We start from the raw sequence: 21,590 nt of genomic DNA on the forward strand, positions 1-21,590 counted from the left end.
TTTGATGTTTAAAGTTGCAAAACAAAAAAAAAAGAAACAACGCCTATCCAAAACCTGAACACCTCCACTAGGGGAGAAATTACCCACATTGAAACTGCTTGTGAACTGTAATGCACCTTGTATCTGTTTGTTATTTTATTATTATTATTACCTAGAGTTTCCCTTCCCGTCTTGGATTTCCAATACCTGGAAGATAAACTAAGTAAATAAAATATGATGATTGGAAAATGGAGTTTCCCAAGGGTAATTTTCAGTTACCCTTCCTTTTCCTTTTTTCTTATTAATTTTCTACAGTTAGATTTCGGTCAACATTTATTGAACATATACAAGTTTCTAAGTTATATTAAGAGATCAAGGAAGGGAATAATTTATATATGACATAGCCCTTCTTCTGGGGTAATTACAGTCCTTAATATGAACTGCTAAAGTATGTAGAATACACAGAGATTAATTTATTAATTAAACTAAAACTTTAAAAGCAAGAATGAAAACAATTCTCACCTGGGTCCTTTCAAGTTAACAAGGTGGCATTTCTTAGTGTGAGTCATATACCATTTTAAGGAACTATTCAAATTACTTAATCACCTAAAATTGTACAATCCCTTGTGTGGTCGCTGAAATGAAAGCCTCAGACAGGATTGAAGCAGGGTTCTGCTGCACATCACTGTGTTTTTGTGGGAAAGGTGATGACATGTTTCTCTGCCTCCACTTCACCATGTCTTAAGGGAACAGAAACACTAGGACACTGGCAAGTCAGCGTCTCTTATGGCCACCACTGAGGCTTTGAAGCGTGGTTGCCTGGCAGCAGTTCTATTTCAGTTACCAATGATGCCTTGGTAGCCAAGTTTAGTCTTCGGGGGTTACTCCAGTTTGCAGGTGGTGAATAACTTTTGTCATTATCTTAACATTTACCAAGCTACCGAGAAAGGCAGCATTTGGCTCTTTCCTGGCAGTTGCTAATTTTAAGTCTTATTTTGACAGAAAATAGTGAGTACCAACTAATTAAAGTTGTATCAATTGCGATGACAACTTTGCTGTTTAAAATGATAAGCTGTACACTCTTTTTAAGAATTGTACTCTTTAAGAATCAGCATTTCAGAGGAGAATTAGATGAGGTAGAATTTCTTTTGAGGTTTATTAATATTATTTCAGGTTAGGTTGGTGTCAGTGAGAAGAATGAGATCAGTTCATTTGTAGTCTTTTCCTTTGTTTCCATTTATGCTGTTGGGTTTCTAGAGTGTGCTTGTAGGAGCATCCTTTACTCTTCACATTAACATAATATATAAACATCATAACTTTAGGTAAAAGAAAGAGAAGCATCTTCCTCTTGGCATCTATTTTTAAATTTTATATTTGGATTTTTTCTCTCAGTGTCCATATAATCATTTGCATATGAAAAGAATATCATTAAGGTTTCAATTTAGTTTAATTATACAGATAGGAGTCCTAGGGGCACATTTTTCTAAGTTGGTTGTCACACTAGTGGGTTTTTTGTTTGTTCATAGTTTTTAACATACTGCATTTCTGCTTCTTTGTGGTATATAACTATATAGTAAGATATGTGTAGAAATTAATTATAGTATACATGGGGAAAATACATTATACTATAGTACCTAGAGTATTTGAAGAGGAATTAGAATGTGGCAACAGTTAAATAGTACTACATATTGGAAAGCACCTGGCCAGTTCTTGATACCCAGGAAAGCTTCAGAAAATTCATCCAGTCAACAAATGTTTATGGAACATTTATAGTGTACCAGGTATCACTGTAGGCACTGGCATACATCACTGAACAAAACAGCCAAAACTCCTGGCTACTGTGGAACTTCTAGTTTCCTTCCCTTCCTTTGTGGAGTAGTTTCTAGGAGGAAAAATTGTGATTTCACCCAGCCTATTCAGTAGTCTCACTCTAGATTCACATTCAGTTAATACTTACAAATACCCATTTTCTGTTACTTTTAAAGTACTTTTGTATTCAGTTATCTTATTCTTTGGAATGGTCCTAGGAAAAAGGATTTTTTAAAATCCTCATTTTATAAATAAGGAATCAGAAACTTAGAAATTGGAGCCAGTATTTGAAGCCGCACTTTCTGATTCAGAGTTTCCTGCTCTTTCTATTATGGCACTTGCAGCAAAAACAGCATGATGGCTTTTATTCATTCCACTGTCTATTTTATTTCAGTTCTGCAAACATTTGTAGAACTGAATGCCAGATCTCAGACCTGTTCTGGGAATGCAAAGACTGTTTAGTCCCTGCCCTGAGGAGTTCAGGGTTTAGTAGGGAAGACTGTTGGCATATAAGTAGGCATGCAGTGTGCTAAGTGTAAGGCTAATGCTATTTATAGATACTTGGAAGTACAGAGGAGGGGCACCTAATCTAGAACAAGGTCAGGACGTGTCCAAAAAGACACACTGGAGGAGATCATCCCTGAGCTGAGTCTGAACGAGTAACTTGGCCAAGGACAAGGGAGGAAATATGAGCAACAGCAGAGATGCTTGGTGAATGTAGAGAAGTGTATAGGCTTTTAGAGTTGCTGGAGTGTAAAGCATGAAGCAAGAAATGGCCAGGGGTCAGGCTAGAGTGGTTAGTAGAAACCAGATGAAACCATATCCTACAGGCAGAACTTTACCAGGACCACTTGTATAGGTACCTTTAAATCACTTATCCACCCCAGTCCAGTCAGCTATAGCCAGAGCAGAAGAATTGCAAAGCATAGTGACTTGTACTTAAGGAATTGCTCAGAAGGGGACCATTGGGAAAATGGGCATGTCATACACTCTGAGGCTCCCAGAGTAGGTAATGTTGCTAGAAGGCTCAGTGCATAGTTGGTCCAGGACAGAAGACTGGCCTAGCTTGGAGATAGTGAATTTTTAGTGGCATCAGTATGTTTGCCTATGTGGTCTTCCTGAATGGCTTAGGCATGGGATCAGAATTTAAACATTGGTCCAGTTTTTTATTTTGGGTAGCTGATCATTAAGAGAATGGAGGTTGTTGGTTATTAAATAGCTTCAAATGATTGACCATGTTGGATAGAAAACAGGGACAGGGAAAAATGGGATGATCAAGAGACTGGAGGTTTCTGTGAAGTTGAAGAGCAGATGTATTGGGAGAAATATATGGTTAGGAAGAAAGGTCAAAGGTGAAGATTACTGCTTAAGATGACTGAGGTGGAGATTCTCTGAATGATGATAAGATCTAGGTTATGGCTCTAGGAGTGGGTGGCTGGAGAGGAGGATAAGGATTTTGGAGTCAAGGAATTGTGAAGCAAGGATAGTAGATGGATCACTACCTGGTTATTTACTAGTATGGTGTTAGGAGTCAAGAGATGGAAATATTGCAAGCTAGGGGCTAATGTCCTTAATGAATAAAGGAAATTGAAGGAGAGATTAATTCATGAGAACAGCAAAGAATAATAAAGGATACTAAATCAAGATGGTGTGAACCTCAAGAATATGCTTTATTTCAAACCAGAATTTTATGGAATAAAATTATCTTATGAAATAATAATTTGACTCCAAACCATTATTTTATGGAATAATGGTTTGGAAGCTGTCATGGTAAGCTTGGAAGATCCTAGCACCTCAGCCTGGGTACCACCGAATATTGGACAAAGGAGAATGAAAAACTTCCATCATATAGCGCTCTAAGCTAAACTGTATTCTCAGGTGAAAACCATGTTTCAGTCATGTCAAGAAGATGAAAAAAAAGAATTTTATATAGCAGATTCTACTACCTCTGTGAAATATCATGGCTATTTTAAAGTTTCCTTTATCTCTGTTCCACAAACAACCATAATTTCATGTATATAGTTACCAGATATTTATTGAATACTAAATAAGGTTTTGACACTGTGGCAGAAATTAGATAGATATATAGCCCTATACTTACCTTCAAAAGTTTAAAGGACAGTGGAAGCAATAATTATACATTAATAGCTGGATAAACTGCCTTTCTTATCTTACTTTCCACTTCTCCTAATCATACGCCAGCCAGACTGAATCTACTTAATGTATAACCTGTGTGTTCTTACCTCCATGCCATTTCTCATGCTGTAGTCCTTGGCACCCCAAACCTAAATTCAGTCTATCTTTCGGGTCTAGCATATTCCATTCTTCCATAATATTTCCACTTATTTCTCCAGATGATGTAATCTCTTTTTCAACATTCTCAAAAGAATACAGCATGATGGTCTGTGAAAAAACATGAATGACAACTCCTCTGAGTCATACAGTAGCTCAGAGAATGGAGAAGCATTAGGACTACCTTAACCAGTTTATTTTGTGTATATTCTTTTTATGAAGATACTATGTGATATGTGACAAAATCTGCCTAAGTACATTTTTTTAAATTTCCTTAACACAGAATAAAAGATCTCAGTGATAAAGCATTTTGTTATAGTTTAATTGGCAGCTTTCTTCTTAGCATACATAAAATAACGGTATGACATTCGGTGGTGTGCTAGATTCAAAGAAATAAGGTAACTTTTATTTTGTTATTAAATATGCCAGGCATTAAGAATATGTATCTTCCTAATTGTGTCATACATATTTATATTTAGTTTCTAGATCCTATATTATATGAACTCCTTGAGGGTAGAGTATGTGTTTGTTTTATCTTTGAATCTCTATAACACCTAGTACATTGCTTTACATAAAATAAATGGACATAAAATAGAAATAAAATTTAAATAGACACAAGATAAGTGTTTATTAAATAAATGGATTAAATGAAGTATTCTATAAGTGCCACAAAAGGGGCAAGTTAGAGTACTATATGAGTGAACGTTTAGTATGTTCTCACTTAACTGCTTAACTGTGTTTGTTAGAAATGTGTTTATATATGGTGTTTGGTCAAGCCCTGGGCTGGATCTCAACTTACGCCAGTGGTTTTTTTAAACAACCGTAAACAAATCCTAATAGATTTCTATAAACTTAGGTCTGGTTTGCTGACTACAGTTCTGAGCAAATGTAGTGACTTGTTGAATCAGAGACAGTGTAAATAAGCCTTTACCTTGGAGAACAAATAAAAGTGACTTTTCCTAATTACGCTATGATTGTACAGGAGACCAGACAAATGCCTGTCTCCAAGAAATATGGTCTTTAAATGACAGCCTTGTCAATCAATCTCTGTAAACCCATAATAAACAAAACAAACAAACAAAAATAGCCTAGGGGATAAAAACAGCCTAAGGAATTTGTCTACGTGGTATTTTCTAGAAATTTTTACTGTTATTCTTTGGTATATAAGAACAATGAGAAATGGCATAAGCATTTTTTTTAGTCAGCAAAATGGTTCTACTTTTGATTTAAATAAATTTGTTTCCATTTTTTCTATTGGAAAGAATGCCTGTGTGTTTACAAAACACTTGACATAGAAGAATACTGTAGTAGTCCACTCTGCTGATTCATTAAATATTTCCAGTTCTCTTTTTAGATACATGGTAGGATTGCACATCCTTTCCCTATTAAAATTAGGTGTGGGCATGTGACCTTTTATGTCCAGTGAAATGATACCATAAGTGACATGAAGTTTTAACAGCTGTTACATAATTTGTTGCATTTCCTTTATCCTGTTGCAGAAAGTATAGGAGCACATGGATGGAGCTTCTCTTAGCCAAAGTCTCTGTGTCAGAACAGTATAAAGCTGGGTCTCCAACTTAATTGATCTGCTTATAGACATGTAGCATGGTTTATACCACTAAGATTGTGGAGTTATTAGATAAGCATAACCTCGCTTACCCTGATTAATATAGCCTTCACCCCAAAATAGTGGATATGGTGGTAACTAAAAAAATATAAAAGGTTTGACATGCTGATATTTCATTTTCTTCCTTATGGAAATATATACTGGACATAGCTTCTATAAGAATAATAATCTCAAGGTGATTAGGATCATTTTCCATTTGTCAAAATACTTTGAATTATAACATTCTCTCAAGGCATTTTGATATATTCTATAAGGTGTCCTTTCATTTGCCCACAATAGAATTGTTTCTTGAAAACAGTGACCATTGTCATTTATTCCTGTGTTTATCCTTTTACTCAACAAACTTTTTAAAAAATATGTTTTATTGATTTCAGAGAGGAGGGGAGAGGGAGAGAGAGATAGAAACATCAGTGATGAGAGAATCATTGACCGGCTGTCTCCTGCATATCCCCTACACTGGGGATTGAGCCTGCAACCCAGCCATGTGCCCTTGGCCGGAATCAAACCCGGGGCCCCTTCAGTCTGCAGGCTGGTGCTCTATCTACTGACCCAAATCTGTTAGAGCCAACAAACTTTTTATTGAAAGACCATTATTTACCAGGTGCTAAGACTAGGAAGATGTTCAAGAACTTTAGATAGTTTGGTGGAAAATGGCAGGAGGTAAGCAGGGGCCAAAAACTATAAAGGACTTTGTTCTTCTGAAGTTTAGATACTTTGGTGGTTTCATAAATGATACTTATTTCATTTTAAAATAGTTTCTCTACATTTGAAACTTAATTTTACAAATATATCCAACTTGATATAGACCAAGTTTTAACACTTTTGAGACCACCAACATATTAATCTGTACTGATTACTTAATTTTTTTTTAATCCCTCAATGAACCAAGTAACTTCTCACCTCAGGGCCTTTGTATATGCTGTTCTCTTTCTGTTTTTCTTTAAATTAGTTTAGAAAATTACTGGATCCTATTTCTATTGAAATTGCTGACACCATCTTCTATATTTTTCTATATTATGTTATGTTTTTTAAAATATGTTGTTAGAATTAGTTTTTCTACGATTGCTAGTATAGAAACTATTAAAGAAATAAGAAATTAAGTGCTATCAAAAAGTTTAATTATCCCAATTATGATAGAAGAAAAAAATGTGATCTCATTATCAAGTGGTTTCAAGCAACTATTATTTACAAATTAAAAAATTAAATGCTGAGCTCTGTTTCTGGTCTTCATTATAAAAATATGAATATCATTTGCAAAGGTAGTGGAGAAGAATTTGGAGACAGCAGGGTTCCCTTCTGGTTCTCTCCCATCACCTCTGCCTTTTCATTCTAGGGGTTCTTCAGCAAGCGCCTGAAAGGCTCCATCAAGAGGACCAAAAGTCAATCAAAGCTTGACAGAAACACGAGCTTTCGGCTTCCATCCCTTCGCAATACAGATGACAGGTAGGAAGTTAACTTGCTTAAAACAGAAAAAGCAGTTTTACAGTGGGTTTTGTTTGATAAGGCATGTTGGTCATCTGTAACTTTGCATCATTGACAATTGGAAATATCCAATACAAAACTTACTTTTTTGTCTTGCTCAGGTTAAAGCAAGGTCCAAAATGTTGGCTCAAATACCTAGCCAGTTTAAGAATCTTATAATATTAGAGAATGTATGGATACATAGTGCTGTTTTATAGAATCAAGTTCTACTGGTCAGAGATATGCCTTTTTTTTTATAGAATGACTATAAGGGATGATGATGATGATGATAGCTAACATTTTTATGGGCACTGTACCAAATGCTTTATATACATTATCTTGTTTAATCTTTATAATAATCCTATACGATATGAAGTTAACCTCTTATCTAATTTAATAAAAGAGAAACATGCAAATTGACTGTACCTTCGCTACACCCCAAGCCACACCCACCAGCCAATCAGAGTGACTGTATGCAAATTAACCCAACCAAGATGGCGGCCAGCAGCCATGGAGCTGGAGCAATCAGGAGGCTTGGTTGCCCCAGCGATGGAGGAAGCCAAGCTTCCCGCTTGCCCTGGCCAGCTATGGCCTCTGCTAAAGGCAACAAAGTTTTAATTATAGAAGATAAATAAATCCCAGATACCTGCTTCCAGCCAGCCTCACTGGGAGCTTGGGTGGCTGGGGGCCGTGGCCAGCCTGCAAATAGCCATCAGCCCCTCACCCAGACTGGCCAGGCACCCCAGCAGGACCCTCCACCCTGAAGGGGGTGTGGCCAGCCCTGCAAACAGCCATCAGCCCCTCACCCAGGCTGGCCACACCCTCAAGGGGTGAGGGTCCCTGCTGGGGGGCTTGACCAGCCTGCAAACAGCTCTCAGCCCCTCACCCAGGCTGGCCAGGGACCCCCACCCTGAAGGGGGTGTGGCCAGCCTGCAAACAGCCATCAACCACTCACCCAGGCTGGCCAGGCACCCCAGCAGGACCCCCCTCCCTGAAGGGGGTGTGGCCAGCCTGAAACGGCCCTCAGCCCCTCTCCCAGGCTGGCCAGGCACTCCAGCAGGGACCCCTACCCTGAAAGGGGTGTGGCCAGTCTGAAAATAGCCCTCAGCCCCTCACCCAGGCTGGCCAGGCACCCCAGCGGGACCCCCACCCTGATCCGGGACACCCTTCAGGGCAAACCAGCCAGCCCCCACCAATGCCCCAGGCATATAATAAAAGGGTAATATGCAAATTGACCCTAACAGCAGAACGACTGGGAATGACTGGTCACTATGACACACACTGACCACCAGGGGGCAGACGCTTAATGCAGGAGCTGCCCCCTGGTGGTCAGTGCGCTCCCACAGGGGGAGCTCTGCTCAGCCACAAGCCAGGCTGCCAGCACAGCAGTGATGGCGGGAGCCTCTCCCGCCTCCTCAGCAGCACTAAGGATGTCCGACTGCAGCTTAGGCCTGGTCCCCGCTGGCAAGTGGACATCCCCCGAGGGCTCCTGGGCTGCCAGAGGGATGTCTGACTGCCAGCATAGGCCCGATCCCCCGGGAAGCGGGCCTAAGCCAGCAGGTGGACATCCCCGAGGAGTCCCAGACTGCAAGAGGGTACAGGCCGGGCTGAGGGACCTCCCCCCCCGCCCCCCCCCCCCCCCGAGTGCACAAATTTTTGTGCACCGGGCCTCTAGTAATCCTATAAGTGGCAAAAATGGTATTTGAACTTTGGCAGTTTAGCTCCAGGGTCCCACTCTTCACTGCTATGTTTTCTAAGCATATGGAATAGGTCTTATTGCTTTTCAGTGGCATCTGGAAGACATCTATGAAAAGGAGGCCTGGATTTCAATAACTAGGGCTACCAGCTTGAGTAAACCCCAAATGCATAGCTCACTAATGATAACAACCTTCCAAAATCATTGAATGTGTGCTAGGATGGATACATTTTTAATGCTTCATATTCCATCATTAATAAATAAAATCTAGGAAATAGCACTTATTGTATCTTGACACATCATCACCATCATCAGTATTTATTGAATACTGACTATGTGCCAAGCCTTTTTAATGTAGTTTCTCATGTAATACAACCCTAAGTCCTACTATTACTATCCTCATTTTACAGATGAGGAACTAAGGCAAAAGAGATTGAGAGACTTTCCCAAAGTCACATTTGAACTCATATCTGCCTTTCATATTTGATACTCTTATTTATACTTGGGTTTCTTTTGTTTCAGTAAGTCCATTGTTTTCAGTTATCTGCAAAACAAACTTCAAAAATATGGATTATAATCTCTGTAATAGCAGACTGTAGACTTGCCAGAAAGAATTACTCTCATTTTGTAGAGGAAGAAATGTGTCTTCCATACTGAGTTGATAAGAACTACTGCTTTATCTACTCTCCTTATCCCTGAAATACATTAGAGGTGTTCTGTGAAATTTGCAAGTCTATTCAATTTGCAGTGTAATTGTATTGTTCATTATCTCTATTATACCTCTTTGTATTAAGGTTATCTTTAAAAAACTGATCTTTTCTCCTCATATCTTTTCCTTAGATTCCTATTATTCTGCAGCTTTTATCATTATAAGAATTTAAATCATTTTATAAATATTTTAATAAAAGGGAATGGTAATTTTTTTCAGAATATTGGTTTTTTAAGAACAAGGAGGTTGTGCAGCAACTAAAACACTCCCAATTCAATAGCCAGCTTTGCAGCATCCTGTGTAAATGAGGGAGACAAAGAGATAGTTTTTACACGAGTTGTACTTTATTTTTTAAACTTGCACTAAATATCACTTTCTTATTTTCAAACAGAATGCTCTCTTCTATTCCATTTTGCTTTAGGTAACCTACAGGAATTCTTGAATTGGATTACCAAAAGATTATATTCTCTTGAGTTTCTTACATCACTGCTTTGTAGTTGGTGCATAAGAAAAAGGACATATGTCACCCCAAGCACTTGTACATCAGGGTTTATAGAAACATTATTAAAAGCCAAAAAGTAGTGATGACCCAAACGTCCATCAACTGATGAAAGAATTAAAAACCAATATATTCATACAGTGCGATATGATACGGCCATAAAAAGGAATGAAGTACTGATACATGGTACAACATGGGTAAACTTTGAAAACTGTATGCTAAGTGAATGAAGCCAGTCACAAAAGACCATATAATGATTCCAATTATATGAAATGTCCAGAATAGGCAAATCTTTAAAATATTTAGAGACAGTAGATTAATGGTTGCCAGAGGCTGGCGATATGTGGGGGCAGAGGGTGATAAATGAGGAATGATTGCTAATGGACATGAAGTTTATTTTTGGAGTGATGAAAATGTTTTAAGTGTAGATTGTGGTGATAATTCCACAACTCTGAGTATACTGAAATATACTTTGAATGGGTAGTTTTATGGTATGTGAATTATATCTCAATAAAGATGTTAAATTATTTTTTTAAAGAGCTGGCCAGGAAGTACTTTACAATGAGCCTCATTAGTCTATAAGCTCCACTCCAGCAAACAAAGCTTCCATTGAGCTTTTTAGTGCATTACTCTTAAATAAAAACAGATAGCCAAGATTCTCCAGATATTTGAGGAAAGTCTCCAACATGAAAGACAAATAAATAGGAGGAAGGAAAAAGAACTCAAACGAAACAGAGATAATATATAGAGCCAAAAACAACTTCAGAACATAGTGAATATTTTCAAAAGATAAGATTGTGTATCCGTGAGACAATAGCAAGAAGGAACACCAATGAAACAAGGAAGAGAGCTTGGAAATTAAAAATATAAAAGCTAAAGTCACGTCCCTTTCCCAGAAAGTGGAACAGAAAATGAGAAAAATCAACCCAAAAGGTTTTAGTAAAAGAGAACATAGAAAAAAAAATTGGAGAGGGAATTATTAAAGAAATAGTACAAGGAAATTTCCTAAAACAAGAAAACATAAAAGTCCACATTGGAAATACCACCAAATTCCCAGCACAGTGCATGAAAAAAAGACAGAAGACACCCCTCCCCCCCCAACACACTACACATCACTTCCTGTCATCATGAACTGTCAGAACATTGAGACTTAAAAAATATCTTAAAAGCTTCTAGAAAGAAAAAGTAGATTACATATGAAGAAGGGGTGGAGGACTGCATTGGAATTCTTAACAGAAATATTGAGAACCAGAAGTCAGTGGAGCAATGTCTGCAAAATTCTGAGTGGAAGTTATTTTCAGTCCAATATTCCAAACACAGGGCAGTCCTTGAATGTCAGACTGAGAAGTCAGGAGTTGGTTGTATAAGCAATGGGAAACCTTTAAACATTTTTTGGTAAGGAAATAACCTAATCAGAATTTGTGCTATGTATGGACTAATCCAGCAGTGGAATTTCAAATGACTTTGTTTGCAGAGACTAAGTTTGGGAGGCCACTTAGCAAAAAGCTATTTGTAAGAAATAATGAGGGCTCTGAAGAGGGTAGTGGCAATGGGAATGAAGAGGCAGAGACAAGATAGGAGGAACATTTTAGAGGCAAAATCAATAGGATGTCACAAAGTCATTATTGTTCCAAAGCCATCTAATCAGATAAAAGCTGGTAAAGTGATTTCCTAGAATCAATATTGGCAGCGTTTTCACATTAAAGCCATGTTATGTAGGAGGGTGTTGGGATAGGAGAAGACTCTGATATTTCTGCCTTTCATTCAAATATACTTTGAAAAGTTTGAAAAATTGGAAATACTGAAAAACGGTGGTCAACTACATTGTCAGGCATTCCAGGATTCCAAATGCCTGTCAGGTTGCCAACTTTACTCTGGAAGTGCTGCTTAAATCCACCAGTTTTGAGGTAAAGATAAGCACATGTAGAATTTTCTCACCCTCTTCTAATGTCCCTCAAATAAAAACCTTCAAAGTAATATTCTCTATTCTGAGGCTCAGCTTGTTTGTTCTTTCTCAGGAGATACCTAAAACTGAGTGTAGTGTTCTTGAGCTTCTCCTATTTAAAACTATTTCTTTAACTTTTAATTTGAATTTAACTACTCAAAATAAGTTGTAAAAATAGTACATAGGTTGCAAACCTTTCTCCCTGCTTTCCCAGTAGTGATATCTTATAATTGTATGCATATCAAAACTAGGTAAGTAACATGGGTACAATACTATTAACTAGATTGCAGACATTTTTAAGTTTTCTCCAATTTTTGTATGCACTCATTTATGTGTGTTTATAGTTATCTGCAGTTTTATCTTATGTATACATTGATTACCTATACACTACCACAATCAAGGTACAGAATTGTTCCTTTTCCAGAAAGAACTCCTGCTATCCCTTTACAGTCATACCCGCCTCTCCCATCCTTTCCTGTCTCCTATCAACCAGTAATTTTTTTACATTTCTTTTCTTTTTTTAATATATCTTTATTGAAGGGAAAGGAGAGAGAGAGAGAGAGAGAGAGAGAGAGAGAGAGAGAGAGAGAGAGAGAGAGAAAGAAACATCAGTGATGAGAGAGAATCATTGATCAGCTGCCTCCTGCATGCTCTCTACTGGGGATCAAGCCTGAAACCTGGGCATGTATGTGCCCTTGACTGGAATCGAACCTAGAACTCCTCAGTCCTTGGGCCGACTCTCTATCCACAGCCAGGGCTTTTTTTTTTTTTTTACATTTCTATAGGTTTATTTCAAGAATGTTATATAAATGGAATCATATAGTATGAACCATTTAAGATTGCCCCCCCGCCAACTAAATAGAATGCCCTTGAAATCCATCCAAGTGGTTGTATCTATCAATAGTTTTGTTCCTCATGTTGCTGGCTAGTATTCACTGTATGGATGTATCAGAGCTGGTTAAACCATTCACCCACTGAAGAACATTTGAGTTGTTTCTAGTTTTTACCTATTATGAATAACATTGCTGTGAACAGTTGTATACACATAAGTTTTCCTTTCTCTGGTGTTAACACACAAGGATGCAATGCTGGGTTGTATGGTAAGTACATGTTTAGGTTTATAAGAGACTATCAAACTATTTTCTGGAGTACCTGTACTATTTTACATTCCCACCAGCAATGTTTATGGGGTTTTTTGGTGTCCCAAGAGATTTTCACATATGTTTTTTTCTAGATTTTAGAAGTTTTATGATTTTTAGCTCTTGTTCAGTCTAAGATATTAATCAAAACTGCAAAGTTGCTCCTGCCAAGCCAGTTATAGGGAGTCTGTCTTCCATTGTCTTTTTTTCATCTACTCGTAACATAGTGCCTGACATATTGCACACCAAGTAATTATTGATGGATAAATGCATTCATACATATATTCATTTATTCATCCAAACTAGAAACTAATGGGAAAGCAAATAGTCATGGGTTTAAGAATGATTAACAAGTAAATGTCATTGAACTCCATCAATTTTTCCTTCGTTTACCCTCTTTTCACCCATACTTAATTTTATGGCAATAATGAGATTAAAAGTCTAACAAAATTCAGAAAAAGAGAAAGAAAAATTATTAGTGTTTTCATTCACCCTTTAAATAGCAAGTATGTTAGTTGAGTTAGTTTATGAGTGTGGTTTGGTTTAGTTTCATGGGTGTTTTTTAATTCAATATAGTTGTGTTTATATTAAATTGTTTAGTAGGCATAGTAGAGTTTATTCCATTTGTAATTTAAGGACAAAAAAGGAATATGGTACAATTTCTGTAAAGAGATTGTCATATTGGAGGCTAGTTGAATTTTCTGCCCTCCAGAACATGTTTTAATATTTATAATCTTGTCTTCCTCTGTGTCCAACTTCATTGTATATATATGTGTATTTGTACCAAAATACCTTGAATGTCATTTTTGTCTATGATGATATATTTCCTTCCCATGTGTTTGTTCATTTTAAGTGACAACTCAGGTTGACAAGTATCCTTTTTTACCATTAGCAGCTGGGCTCATTAGACCATCCTGTCTAGAGGCAGAGAACAGGGAGAAGGAAGATCAGCAGTGTATGTTATGTTTCCATAAATAGCTTTTTGTGTGGCTGGTTGTGTGGGTTTCTTTTAAGCTAACATAAAAGCAGTGAGTAATAGAAGCAGCGGGAACTGGCTTTAACTGCAGCAGATACCCAGTGCAGCTAGAAGGACTTTTTTTTTTTTTTTTTTGACACACAAGTAGAACTCTGGTGAATGAACTTTAATTTCTTTCTTTCTCCTTTAATTCATGAAGGGAAACCTTTAGCATTGTAATATAGGAAAGGATATGCTTTTACAAACAGAAAACATCACTTGGATGTTTTCATGGATACCAGGTTTGAAAAACAATTGAAATTGGGAAACAAGTAAAGCTATATTTTTCCCAAAGTGAGATCTCAGATGCAATTTTTTTAAAAAAAAATTGATTAGACCCTGTGTAAATTTGCGGTGTAAGGATAAACAAATTTTGTTAATTACTACCTGGGAAATTTTCAGGTGAGTCCAACTGCTGAGAATATACATTGCTGCACCCACTTATGGCTGAGCTGTCTCTTCAAGAATTCAGTGGAGCAATCTGGAGTCAGGACTGCCAAGCCAAGCAGAAATTCACCTGCACTGGAGTACAGGATTTTATGTAGCAATAAGCATTTTTAATGAAAAGTTTCCCAAGTTTAGGGTTGAATCTAAACATGTGGCAGATTGAGCTAGCACATCCAAGCACTATTGGTGCTTTGGGGGAAATCTGGCTTTTTAACAAATTGTATGGTTAAGCTGAGTAAAATCCAGCTGTGTTTTACTTAACATTGCACTAATCAAAGTTAAGTTGACTCCCTTTTTCTTCATCATCACTGTATCCAGTGGTGTATGTGTTGGCTCCTCATACCCCACCCCTTCACATTTGTCTTTTAAGACTCATTTCAGATACGCATGTGTGTTAAAGCAATATAATAGTCACTCACTGTAGTAAGTAATAGAAAGCCTCTCCTGCCTGTAGTTTATCTCTTCAAGCGGTCAGAAGCTGCAGGTAATCTTCATCTGCAAAGCAGTTAGATTTTTAACCCTTACCTCTCACATTGCTAGAGGGAGGTCTTAGAGCTTACACAGAAATCAAGGTTGTCAGCTGATCTTAAAACAAAATGTAAAACCATGGTGTTACTACTAAGAACTAATATTGCTTCTGGAAAGCAGTTTCATGATTAAAGCGAGAAATAGTCAAATTGGAGCCCTGAATTATCCTTACACGGTGTTTGGCATTGGTGGGTAGGGGTGTGGGTGTGGGTCAGGGAAAGAACTCAAGGGATTCACTTTCAAGGTTAGGTTTCTTAATGAGGGTCATTGTCAAAGTGGACTGGAAAAAATGTTTTGAATTTTTATTCTCTCAATAAATTCACATTTTGCTTTCCATTAGAGAAGTAAGTAAGCTGCCTTACCAGCTGCTAAAATTCTCTGTTTAGCAGATCTAAGAAAATCAATTCTTATGAAGGTATAGGAGATGGTAAACATGATTTAGAGGGGATTTGAGGTTACTGATGCTATTATGTATAAATATTTGCACAGATAATGCCATCCCCACTCACCCATCCCCCAGCCATTCCCAGGCTACTTGATCTTACTGTTTACTGTAATCCTGCTTCTCTGGGAATTACTTCTGTCTTCGAAGAGATATTTTCTTCCCAATACAGGAAGGGCTTGCTTATTTATTCAGTAGTAATGTGGAACATATTAATGACTTTGGGGTTCAGTTCATTGGGTGGGTGTAAGTATGTGCACATACATACATACATAAATGGTGAACAATAGGAGATTCTGAACTATGTATTGATGCTGTTTCAGTAAGTGGGAGGAGTTTTGAATTCTAATTCCAAATAACTTGGTTGCAAAATCTGTTTATAGCTATGTTTGGAAGTTAGACCTGAGTATCGAAATGAAGTTTGTTAAGCATTGGAAATTCAGTGAATAAAGAATTTTACCCAATTTTTTCTAAAAGAAAAAAGAATGTGTAACCCAGATAAGATAAATGTAAAATCATACCTAGAAACATTAGAGTAAGCACTGCACAGAAAATAGAATAGATGTGAGAGAAAGATTGTACTTGCAAGGTAGAATGTATCAAATACCTTCTAACAGGAGGCAGGGAATCATATGAAGCAAGCTAAAACTTCTCAGCTTTGTTTCCTAGTAGAGTTAAGAGATTCTCCTCCACCCCCAGGTTGCCTCAGTTTTTCCTACAGCCTTTGACTATGAGAAATTGTTAATGGAAGTGGGTGAGGACCTTGCCATTCCTTTCTTCCTCTCTTAAAGTGGTAAGCTTGCAGAGCATGCTCCTTGAGTCCTTCAAGCTGCAGCTTCTCCCTGCTGCCTTCAGCTCTAATCTCCTTATAGGTGTAGCACCATGGCAACAGCCCAGCCTAGAGCCCAGGAACCTTGTTTGTGTTACCTAAGGGGCTGATGCAGTCTGAGAAAGAGAGGAAGGAATATTACCGATCCTGCCGTCTGTTTAGAAGATGACTTCATGTTCTGCTGTTTGTCTTTCTGTTCTGCTTCTGTTGAGGATATGAAATTACGCCTGGAAAACATTGATCCAAAGATGTTATCAGTAATCGAAGGCAGCAGGGAAACCATCTTCTATTGGTTCTTGTCTTCTAAACAGAGAGTTGTTTTCTGAGATGTAGTTCAGAAAGTGACTTGCTATACCGTGACATGTGGCACCGCTATGCTTTGGGGTTGCACTGCCAGTTGGCTGTACAATTGCTTCATGTAGGTAGACATTTATTTTGTTTGAAATAAAATTAATTTCTGTTTTATAATATTTTCCTAGAGAATTTTTAAAAATAAAAGTGAGCCTTTTGTCATCCCTCCTTCTATGTTAAATATGCCTTTTGGTTTCCTGTTGTGAGGCTCACTATCAGAGTGTGAGGCTTTTTCCGTCCAAATAACTCCTCCTGGGAAAATGGGCTGGAATTGTTGTTTTCTGTATGTTTAAAAAAGATTACAGTATCCTATTGCCTCAACCAAGCTTCCTGTGAAGCATAGTGGGAAAGTTGCATGCTAATCACATTAAAGTAAAATTATTTTAGCATTTAATTATTTATAGTTGTTGCATTATATAACATGTCATTATCTTATCCAGTAAAACTAAAGGAAATAAATGTGGAGCTGCTACATTTTTATGTACAAAACATTATTTGGCTTTTGTGCATACTTTCGTGCAACATTAGTTGGCTTTTGTGCACACTTTTGTGTATTATTAATGCTAAATATAATTATTGGCTTTTTGACCTTAAGACTGCTGAATATCAGAGCACACGTTTGTTAGTCTAAACATTAAATGGAAAGAATGGAGTAAAATCCTGTTGCTTAAGATGTTTCCTATTATATGGAGTTTATTAAATGATGTTAGAATGGAAACAGAGGGAAAGAGCAGCCTTTAGTGCTAATTTCCTATATCTCATTACTTTATAATTTAACTGAAAGCTACTCTGACATTTCTGATATTTCAGTTCCTTTTACTGTTTTCATGGTTATTTCAAGGAAATGAATGAAGCTGCTTATTTAGTATATTTTACAAAAATTAATGTCTTCACACAAGGCATTTCTTTTTATCCCTATTACTAGGTACTTCTGATATATATATATATATATATATATATATATATATATATATATATATATATTAAATGTATATGTATATATATATATATTAAATGTATATGTATATATATATATATGCATATATATATATATATTAAAAACTGTGGGGTTTTCAGCCAATAAATAATATAATTACTGAGTAAAACTGCATGGCTATCCATTACTGAATTCAAAAATATTGTGCATTATATTGTTTGACTTTGCTAATTCCTCCAAGGGGAAGATAGTAAAGTTCTAGCTCCTATGGTGACAAGAGTCATGATTCCCAGCCTTCTTTTTTAAACAGCTAGGAAACAAAATCAGTCAGGATGCCTGAATGGTATTCACAAAGAACTGTTCTTCTAGATGAGAGCTTAAACATTTCTTTTGTGGGTGGGAGGTTTCTTCAAGGCATTTTATTCTTAATTCATATTTATACAGTAAAGCATGGATAGAACCAAAAGCTTGCCAGAAAAGAATGTCATATTGAGATGGAAATCAGACCTTTTGAAAGGCAGGGTCTTGTGCTGAAAAGCTGAAAAGCTTGGCTCTGACTCTGTGTGTGTGTGTGTGTGTGTGTGTGTGTGTGTGTGTTTATTCTGCCTAAGCAGAAAGAAACAGAATAAGGATTTAGCCACTACTATTTTAGCAGTAATAGAAGAGGATAATCTGAAAAGAAGAAATAATGTCTTTTGATAATACCTTTGTACAAATAAGAATATATAAGATAACCTTGAATAGTATATATTTCCATCTCCAAACAGGAGTGAGGGTAAAAACATCTGTACTGGAGCTTTGAGCTCCCTTGAGACTAGTAAAATTATGATATGTATTTGCTTTATTGAGGAAAAATAGTGTGTGAGTACACACAAATATATATATATACGATTTATATGTGCCACATAAATATGGTTACTGTTATTGTTACAGATTAACTAATTTGCTCCTCATTTATTTTTTCCTTAGTTATTTATACATTTCTTGTCAGCCTCCACTGCATTAGACTGTCATTTCCTTGTTGGCCATGTAGTTACATTGTCTTACATATCTTTTTCTATGTTAGGTCTCGTGGGCTGCCTAAACTGAAAGAGTCCCGTTCCCATGAGTCCTTGCTGAGCCCATGCAGTGCAGTGGAGTGTCTGGATCTTGGCAGAGGGGAGCCCGTATCAGTGAAACCGCTTCATAGTAGCATCCTTGGACAAGACTTCTGCTTTGAGGTAAAAAAGTATAGAAAGAAGGAAGAGTAGTCGAACAACTAGCAGATCTTCTATCCAATAATTCTGTGTTTTTATTACTATGGTATTGATGATTTGATCATCTTAACTAGTTTTCGTTACTGGAAATTACCTACTTCTAGGGAAAAGGCTTGGAAATCTGTCAATCTAATTTTATTGGTGGTTAACGTTATCAATGATGGCTTCTCATTCCTTTTGACTTCATCTGCTTTCAAAGTAAATGAGTTCTTTAGTACATTCTCAGCAGAGGCCACAAGACTAACAATAATATTAAATTTGTATTTCAGTTTTTTAGTATTGGTAAAGATATCAAACACGATCTTGTTATTTTTCTCCTAAAAGTCTAAGCCCCAATTTTAATGATTCTCTGAGGAAATTGACCAAAAGGTAATTTTTCTAACTGTTTCATGGGCAGTTTAAGATCTGGGACCATGTCTTACTTATTTTTATAATCCCCTGCACCTTGCACAGTTCCTGGCACATTACAGGTGCCTGATTTCTTAAATGAACAAATTGTCCTTAAACATTTCAACATGTCACTAATATAAAACTTATCAATGAGATTTTTTTTTAACATTCTTTTTTAGGGGAGGAGGGTACTAAGTCTTCAAAATCTCCTGTGAATTTTACATTTATAGCGCATTTCAATTTGAACTAGTTACATTCATTTCAGGTGTTCGCTAGACATATGTGGCTAGTAGCTACCATATTAGATCAGAATATATAATCTGATCTAATTTACTAGGTTATAATCTGAGATTGAGTTAATATGTGAGCACACTTAGCAATTTGGACAAGTCACTTGTTAGTGTTTTTCTTATAAGTCACTTGAACTTCCTGTATTTTGAAAGTCGGTTCAACAGGTTGTATACCAAGCCCAGTGTTAAGTGCTAGGCATATAGGTCACATGTTCCATTTTTAAAGAAAAGTGATGATAGTGGTCAGGTTACCCTCCTAAAGACTAGAAATCACAGGTGAGTTGCCTAGTGGAGGAGATATAGATTCCAAAGACAATAACCCAATACTGGTAACTCTTTCAGTTTCATTAATACCATCTTGTCCTGTACTAGAGGTCTAATGCATGAAGATTCGTGCAAGAATGGGCCTTCCTTCCCCTGGCTGCTGGCACCGCCTTCGCTCTGGCCAGAGCCGCCTTTCTGCCTTGGTTCCGGCCTGGAGCCACCTTTTCTCCTTCCCACGCTGCTGAGTGGCTGGGGCAGTGTGGAATGCCTGCGTTCCACCCTGCCCCTGGCCGCTCAGTGCCTGTGTATGCAAATTAACCTGCCATCTTTGTTGGGTTAATTTGCATACTCACTCCTGATTGGCTGGTGGGAGTTGCGAAGGTATGGTCAGTTTGCATCTTTCTCTTTTATTAGTGTAGATAATAAAGAGGTGATATGCAAATTGACTGTCACACCCTCGCACAAGATGGCTGCCCCCATGCGGTCAAAAGATGGCCGCTGTAGCAAGATGGCCGGCAGGGGAGGGGAGTTGTGGGGGGATCAGGCCGGCAGGGGAGAGCAGTTGGGGGAACCAGGCCTGCAGGGTAGGGCAGTTTTGGGGGGACCAGGCCTGCAAGGGAGGGCAATTAGGGGTGACCAGGCTGGCAGAGGAGGGCAGTTGGAGGCGATCGGGCCAGCAGGGGAGCAGTTAGGCATCGATCAGGCTGGCAGGGGAGTGGTTAGGGGGTGCTCAGGCTGGCAGGCAGAAGCGGTTAGGAGCAATCAGGCAGGCAGGCAGGTGAGCGATTGGGAGCCAGCAGTCCCGGATTGTGAGAGGAAGTTCCGACTGCTGGGGATTGGGCCTAAACCGGCAGTCAGACATCCCCCAAGGGGTCCCAGATTGAAGAGGGTGCAGGCTGGGCTGAGGGACACCTCCCCCAGTGCATCATGCACCGGGCCTCTAGTAATATTATAATGAATGTGATGTTAGGGGGCACCCAGGGAGGCCTCAACCTGATCCAGGTCCTTGTCACAGAATAAGAAGGAATTCAAGAGGGTGACAGAAAGATTTAGCAAAGCGCAGTAATTTATTAACATGGTAGTATGCACTTGAGAAGTGAGAGCGGGCAATCTTGGAGAACAAGACATGGTGATGGGGTCTGGGTGGACGGTTTTTATTAAACACTAGAGGCCTGGTGCATGAATTAGTGCACGGGTGGGGTCTGGCCGGCCCGCCACGATGGGGGCCCATTGGGTTAGGCTGGCGCGGGGAGGGGCCATGGGTGGTTGGCCGGCTGGCCCTGCCCCCAATCGAGGTGTTGGGGGCCAGATCAGGCCAGTTGGCTGCTGCAGTGCGCGTCATAGCCACCAGTCGTTCCAGTTGTTCTGGTCGTTCCCCTGTTCTGGTCACTGGGCTTTTATATAGATGGGCAAAGGGTGAGGGGATTGAGTGGTCCTCTGCTTCTGACTCTGGTAGGATGACTGCTAATGCAGCTCATTCTTTTCTCTCCTCTCCGGATAGTGATGATTATTATTATTATTTCTTTTTTGGTCCTCTAATTACAGGAAACTGGAGTGGGGGACGTAGGGGAACAGGTGGTGAGTGAAGGTTGAGTTTGTGGTGTTCCAGCCAAGACGGAGAAGGGAAGGGGTAGAGCCTGATGCCTCAAAAGCGTCCCAAGAAACGGGATAAGCTGTTTTAGAGA

At 38.3% G+C, this 21,590-nt stretch overlaps 1 protein-coding gene across 6 annotated transcripts in view; it reads left to right on the forward strand.

Moving 5' to 3' along the window:
- RASAL2 (RAS protein activator like 2) overlaps positions 1 to 21,590 on the forward strand; it is a 233,474-nt gene that overhangs the window by 181,355 nt on the left and 30,529 nt on the right. For all 6 annotated transcript variants that reach the window (XM_006088946.3, XM_006088947.3, XM_006088949.3 and 3 more), the window contains 2 exons: positions 7,041 to 7,150; positions 18,772 to 18,925. In XM_006088946.3, coding sequence (XP_006089008.1) covers positions 7,041 to 7,150; positions 18,772 to 18,925 — 264 coding nt within the window. The remainder of the gene's footprint in view (positions 1 to 7,040; positions 7,151 to 18,771; positions 18,926 to 21,590) is intronic.

This window comes from Myotis lucifugus, unplaced genomic scaffold, assembly GCF_000147115.1.
Source record: "Myotis lucifugus unplaced genomic scaffold, Myoluc2.0 scaffold_54, whole genome shotgun sequence".
NCBI lineage: Eukaryota > Metazoa > Chordata > Mammalia > Chiroptera > Vespertilionidae > Myotis > Myotis lucifugus.